Source organism: Nuphar pumila, chromosome 15, assembly GCF_984573655.1.
Source record: "Nuphar pumila chromosome 15, dmNupPumi1.hap1.1, whole genome shotgun sequence".
NCBI classification, from domain to species: Eukaryota; Viridiplantae; Streptophyta; class Magnoliopsida; order Nymphaeales; family Nymphaeaceae; genus Nuphar; species Nuphar pumila.
This window is the reverse complement of record NC_143263.1, coordinates 79108625-79116204: the sequence shown is the minus strand read 5'-3', so window position 1 is coordinate 79116204 and position 7580 is coordinate 79108625. Positions and strand designations below refer to the sequence as shown.

The following is a 7580-nucleotide window of genomic DNA, read 5'->3' as shown; positions in this document are numbered from 1 at the left end:
CAAAATGATGAGGTTTATCCTATAGAGACACCTTTAGGGGAGTCCTTATACGTGGGTGACTCCAACAGTCCTAAGTTTCTAACAGCACCTTTCATATCTTAACCGAATTCAAGAGCACTAGTGGGAGAAATTGATGAAACATGATGCAAGGGAGACCAGGTTAGAACCCCCGACAATTATGAGACTTCCAGCCTTACTGTTACATTATTGCGTTCCGAAGTTTAGAGATACCTACGGTCTTTATTACACTTATTTACACTTCATAATACACGACCCGACTCCAACGTTTTGCAGTTGAGGCTCACTTAAAAAATCAAGCCTTTAAACATGAGGGTGGCTGCTGCTATACTTGAGTTAATAACCCAGATAGCACCATAGGTTCAGTTCCTCCAAGGAAGTCTAACTAGGGCTGATAATCGTACCAAGCAGCTCGCAGCTTGACTCGGTTCAGCTCGTTGAAGACTCGCTCGTGATTGGGTCGTATACATGGCAAGCCAATCCACGAGCTGCTCGTTAAGTATAAACAAGTGTGCACGGCTTGGCTTGGCTCAGCTCATACAAGCTCAAAAAACAAGAATATGTAACATTTGTCACAAAATGCATGCTTTGTCTTATTGGTCAGAGTTGGATGGCAGATACGCCCATATCAATTTCCCTGTTAATATTTTTATACGAGCCAGCTCGGAATCAGCTCGTACGGCTCGAGTGAACACCAGCCGGAGCCGGAGCTGTGTTCCATGGTAAACAAGCCGAGCCCGAACACGGCATGTCCTGTTTGTTCGGTTCATTTACTAGCCCCAAGTCCAACAGATTAGGAAGACTTCAAGCAAGACTAAATAACTCTCTCTCTCTCTCTCTCTCTCTCTCTCTCTCTCTCTCTCTCTCTCTCTCTCTCTCTCTCTCTCTCAAGAGCATCAAATAGAACTCCAAACATTCCAGTTGTATGGAGAAGGACACAGTAGCCCAATCATAAAATGGTGCTCCTCGGCACATTGAATCCATTCTAACAATAACGGTTTACTTTGATCCAATGACCATGGGAAGATTAACTTTACCATTATAAACCCAGAAATCACTGTACCAGTATATCAAAACAAGCTTCATATGCAACTTGCAAGAGTATAATAAATGTCATTCACAATTCTTTTCCCTTTGAATACCAGCAGACTGCGCATGCAAAGAACCTTGGATTGCCAAATGAACCAATTATTATGCTCGACTGCCCAGGCAAAGAACCTTGGATTGCCAAAAGAACCAATTATAATGCTCGAGGCTTGCTGTTAGATCCTGAAAACAAGATCCCTTTCCAATCCTACAGGAGTATAAGGAATAGCATTTACAATTCTCTTCCCCTCCAAAAATGGCAGCTCATCCATATAAGGAAGCCTATCACGCCAAACAAAATCATTCTCTTGCTCAAGTTTCTGAAGAATCTCACCAAGTGCATTCATTTCTTGCTCAAAAACTACATGCCAAGCATTTTCCCTCGGTGATCTGCTGCTCATGTCGTTGATGGCAAGACGAAGAATTCCTATTGCAAGACCCACCTGCCTATTACTGTTGACTTCCATTGCCATATGTCTCCGGCTTCTAGCCTCATGCAGTACACTGCTCAAGGAAATAAACTCCTGCACATTAGATTTTAATGCTTGCATGAGTACGCTGTAACGATGACAAACACTTTATAAGAGCAGGAAGGGTAGAAAACAAAACAAGGAGCTAATGTTCGAGAATCACTTGGGAGACCAACATTCAAAAACACTCCTACAAACAAGGCAGACATCCAAGAGGTATTGAAGACATAAATCATCATCATGAAGTTTGTCAAAACTAAATGCTGTTGACATAAACATGATCTAGACAAACTATAACAGACCCTGAAACCATCTGATATACATATATGTGATCAAGTTGATATGAATCTAATTTCACAAAACTTCCTTTTTTTAATATCTGATCAACCATTTAGTGAAATGTACAATCTGGCCCTCACTGTAGATAGAAGTCGATATGGCATGTGAAAGCAAGCAGCATTTGCCAGGACTATGTTCTTGCAATATTTCAAGCTGAATCAATGATTTCTTGTCAAGCATGATAGTGATTTCCTGTCAAGAAAACCACTCATTCACAATGCTCTTATAGACTAGTGATTATCAAATTCTGACACTGAAGAGGATGACCAAGAATGTGTATTGCAACAATAATGCAGGAAACACTGCAACTAAGATACTCTGTAGACAAAAGGGAGAAATTTCTCACAAAATTATAAACAAATAATAATAATGAACCATTGAACACCATGAGGTGAAACTCATCCTCCGAACTCAGGGGTATGCTTGCCAGTGTGTAGGGCAGGAAAAACTCAAAATCCAACTTATTTGGAACACAAAATCACACAATATTACGCCAGCAACATCTCAAATATGGTCAGCAATTTGACATGATACATTTCAAAAACTGAAGTCCTGTAAATGACAAGTACTGTTTAATTCTCTCAAATAATGAAAGTATGATGTATGAGATGAAAGCCTGCTTGTGAAAGTTGACAGAATCTTGGTTATATTTCTATGGGAGAAACAACATTCTTGATGAAATAATAACTGTTGCTCACAGTCGAAGTCTAAAAGTGGGCTCCTGGACTTCTTAAGGCATGAGATATCTAAGAAGAAACACTGCAGAGTGTCTGATTTTGATATCCAGTTATAGGAGGAAACCGAAAGCACAATTCATCTGACAGTTTTTTGTCTCGGGAAACATTCCATCCCTTGGAATCAGAAAACATAAAATGTACTGAACATCGAGCACCAAGGACAACATCAACGTATAGGTTGTTGCATGAACAACTGCACTATGCCCTCTGTAACTTTCTGAAGAGAACATGCAAAGCAATTCACTTATGCAGAATATCTGAGCCTATTTCCATGTATGACTTCCACTTGGCAAACTTGGCAATTGTAGTGGTCAATATTAATTAGTGAAGCATTGGACATGATTCCCATGGAGCTGGTGGTGCTCCATGAATTTTGTTTCCTTATCTTTCCTGGAACTTCTGAATAGCAAATTGGGGAAATGGAGGCACATAATTTCCAAATACCAGACCAATATGGACAACAATGACAATAAAATTCTCAAAGGGAGCTGAATTCTGTATACGCAATTGGAAACAATCTAGCAATGCCATGAAAATAATTACATTCCCTACCACAGATGCAGCTAATAATGCAAATGAAAAGAAAGAGGAGCATTAACTTCTAAACCTTCATCAATGTCAACACCAACAAGAATACTTACAATTAGCTGATTTGACACATTGTTCAAATCTCCTGCCTTTGAGTCTAAGATGCAAATAGCCTCAATAAGTAATTGATTGACACCATAGTGTAGTTTGGCGAGGAGGCTCCCACTGCTTGCTTTTTCTTCAGCTTTCCTTATTGTGACAGCCTACCAGCAGATGAAATGAATCAGCCATTTCTCAATAGAAAAAACAAAGGGAAAGAGTAGAAACAGAGAGCATCAGAACAATAGAAAGATTTGATTGGATAGCAGTCATGGCAGGTCCCACTCCCCTGGAACATGAACACAAAGGTTTCAACTTTCAAGATGGCCATCCTGAATGCCTAAAAGATCACATAGCAGTTATAAAGACACGGCTTGATTGTTCCAGATTCCGTATAAAGTTGAGAAAGATGAGAGAACACAAGAGACAGGCTGAAACTCACGATTACCAATATGGGAAATCATCGGGTATGGCTGTATATAGTACTAAACTGTTAGATAATGCTCTAGCAAAAGTTACATAATAAAATACATATCAGGGGCAATAATGGAACAAACAAAAATGTTACAAATAGGACACACGATATCAGATCCATTCACGTCTCAATAGTCTCCCTCGAGTGAATGGTCGCTTGGACTTCAAGAACAAAAACTTTTGCTTAGTCAACCCCCTTTGTAAAAAGATCAGCTATTTGATTTTCCATTCCGACAAACTTAGCCTCACGTTTCTCGTCTTGCATCTTACTCCTTATAAAATGTTGGTCAATCTCTATATGTTTTGTTTTTCCATAATGAATCAAATTTAACGAAATTTTTATGGCACTTTGATTGTCACAAAACAAAACTGATTTAGGAACCTTCTCATTCAAATCACGCAACAAATTCCTTGTCCATGCTAACTCTGAAGTGGTAGCTGTAAGGAAGTGAAAATACACTACAAAAATATCTCTCAACAAATTCTCACAAATACACCACAAGAACCACAAAGGTTCACAAAGAGAACTCAAGAACATAAACTACCTGAAAATGGGTATACAAACATGAAATAAATAAATTTAATGAATTGGGATAAAATCCCATACAAAAGGAATAATATTACAAAGGGGATTAGTCCCCATATTTATAGGGAAGGGAAGAGGAGCCTCAAGGGAGTCTTTGGACTCCCAACGGCTCTATTAGAGCCGTTGGGAGTCTAACGGCTCCCTTGTGGCTGCACCTTTTTTGACTAGTCAAAAAGGTACTTTTTGACTAGTCAAAAAGTGAAGGTTATAAGAGTCCTAAAATGGACTGATTTAGCTAGTTCTAGTTAGGTTTCAACTAGAAATAACTAAACCAAATACTAATTAAAGAAAAAAGAAAATTACATGAGATTACATGCCTATGAGATTACATATTTTAACAGTAGCTGCCATGACCCGGTATTCTGCTTCAATGCTCGATCGAGCAACAACCCTTTGATTGTGACTCAACCAAGATATGAGGTTGTTTCCAAGAAAAACACAATAACCTGAAATCAACCTCCTTTCATTTGAATCTCCTGCCCAATCAACATCCGAAAATGTGATAACCGCAAGAATGTCCTCTCCTTGAGACCTCTTATAAAATAGTTCATCACCTAAGGTTCCTTTTAGATGATATAAAATCCTTTTTACTGCTTCCATATGACCGGACCTTGGTTAATGCATGAATTGTGAAACTTGGTTCACCGCATACACACAACTTGATTGTTCCAAATTCCATATACAGTTGAGAAAGATGAGATAACACAAGAGAGAGGCTGAAACTCACAATTCCTAATATGGGAAATCGTGGGGTATGACAGAATATATTACTAAACTGTTACATAATGCACTTTTACAAAAAATGCCCCTTAGCAAAGATACGTAATAAATTACATACCAGGGCAATAGTGAAACAAACAAAAACGTTACAAATAGGATACACAACCCAATGATCCAATGACCCAAATCAAATCCATTCACGTCTCAATAGCGGTTGCATTTTGAGAAGACCAAAACACACACACACACGCATGCTCACGAGCACATTAACCAAAGTTCCCTCCTAAGGGTTGGATCCACATGAAGGAAGTTGATAAAATACAAACCAAAAAACTAAAAAATACTATTTTTAAACTAGTGGATGATTTATGTAAGTCAAACTATTTTTTTTTGTTCTAGTTTCCTTAAAATCAGTTTTTAAAAGTGTAGAAAAAACAAGTTATTTTTTCAGTTTTCTGGGAAAACATTGATTATGGCAAAACAAGGAGTAAAAACTGTTAAAATAATATATATATATATATATTCTCTTTTTGAGTCAGGGGTATTTTGGTCTTCTCACCTTGTAATAAACTCTGTCCACTAGGGACAGCCCTTTTTAATTTTTTACTTTTTATTTTTCTTTTGTTTTTTAACCAAAGACTAGGAGCTCTTTGGTCATTGGACCAAAGAGTTGTTGGAGCTGCCCAACCGTCGTATTTATGACCGTTGGCCTCCCCTTTATGTGTGCTATTGTGTATAAATAGGGGTAAAACCAGAGTTACCGGAAGCGCCTAGGGTAAAGGGGAAGCGCGCTTCGAAAGCGCGAAACGTCACGCTTCCGAAGCGTGAGGGGAAGCGTCCCCCTTTTTTGGGAAACACGCTTCTCTTTTATGGGAAGCGCGCTTCCCCCCACGCTTCCCCCTTTTTTCATTTTTTCGCTTTCCCCTCGCTTCTGGTTCGCTTCCTAGGTCGCTTCCGGTTCGCTTTCGAGACGGTTCATAATTTTCTTCTAAGTGGTCCCACGCTTCCCCGCTTCCTACATTTTTGAAAGTGCCTCGCTTCCCGCTCCCGCTTCCCGTATCGCTTCCCACTCCCGCTTCCTCAACTGGCAACTCTAGGTAAAACCCCACTTATTCTTTCAATGCTTGTGCTAAGCATTTGATTAATAAAGGCTGATACTTTTTACATTCTTGTGTATTTCTTTTTTGCCTTATTGACTTTTGTATTGTCCCATAGTGGACATGTGCATGTGCACTTGTATGATTGTAATCTTGTAAACCCTTAGTGGCTAGTGTTTCCTGCTTCCGCATATTTCATTACATGGTATCAGAGTCATAGTGCTTTTGGATTTGTGGAAAGTTGCCGTCAAGTGATCGGGTTCAAGACAAAGTTTTCTAAGAACCGTGCACTCCTCTCCATTCCACTCTCTTCCTCTTCTTCTATTTCTCATATAATGAAGACCAAAATCGACCTTTCATTCAAGTTCAATGGAAAAAACTATATGATGTGGGCATCCGCCATGTAAAACAATCTCAAAGGAAAGAAACTTTGAGGGTATCTGATGGACACTATCTCCAAACCCCAACTCAAGCTCACAAAAATTGGAGGAGGTCAAAAAAAGGCTTTAGAGGGAGATGCTAGCGCCAAGGCCATTAAAGATCATCATAAGGAAGTACAAGATTGGGAGAACAACCATGCAAAAAATCTTGCATGGTTCATGAACAATGTCGAGCATAAAGTATATCTAAACATTGCTAAATTTCGAAAAGCCAATGAAGCTTGATTTTTTACGAATGGTATGTAAAACCAAAAAGATCTTACAAGAGTATATTTTTTGCAAGAAAAAGTTAAAACTACTATGCAAGGGGACTAAAGTATCCAAGATTATTATAATGCTTTAAATCCCTTATAGGATGAGCTAGCACTTTTGGAGCCTAAGTGGGTTGTCATTGAAGATGTGGAACTTAGGCAAAAACAAATAGAACAAGAGAGATTTTTTCAATTCTTATATGGGCTTCGTCCTGAATTTGAGCAAGTTAGATCTTCTCTCTTACATAGATTTGTTCTTCTTCCTCTTGAAGATGCTATTGCCAAAATTGTTCAAGAAGAAACTCGTCTTGCTATGAATAAAAGTTGTGATGAAATGTTGTCGGTCTCTAAACCTGACAACAATGTTAAGACCTATAAGCCTCTACACTTTGGGAGGCAAAACAACTATAGTAATAATAAGAACTATATTGGTAAAAGAAAAATGATTATTTGTCATCATTGTAATAAGTTGGGCCACATTAAACTTGTTTGTCCTAAGTTGAATAAAACCTTCAAGTATAAGGTTTCTTCCGTTGAAGAATCTAATCTCAAGAAGGCAAAAGTGGTTGCGATTTTAAATACACACTTGGTCAAATATCCATGGTACTTCAACAAATTCTTAAAGCAACCTTATTTATATCGGGTGTCGCTATTGCCTCCTCATCTTCACCCGGTACGTATTCTTGGATTCTAGATTCAGGAACATCTTTTCATATGACCCCTCATGAGAATGCC

General features: G+C 38.6%; 1 protein-coding gene across 1 annotated transcript in view; it reads right to left on the bottom strand.

The window, feature by feature from the left end:
• Positions 1-1031: 1031 nt before the first annotated feature.
• LOC149815710 (uncharacterized) overlaps positions 1032-7580 on the bottom strand; it is a 34144-nt gene continuing 27595 nt past the window's right edge. The window contains exons 5-6 of the mRNA XM_089989642.1: positions 3292-3441; positions 1032-1628 (exon numbers count right to left, since the gene is read on the bottom strand). Of these exons, the coding sequence (XP_089845768.1) occupies positions 1281-1628; positions 3292-3441 (498 nt within the window). The 3' untranslated portion in view covers positions 1032-1280. The remainder of the gene's footprint in view (positions 1629-3291; positions 3442-7580) is intronic.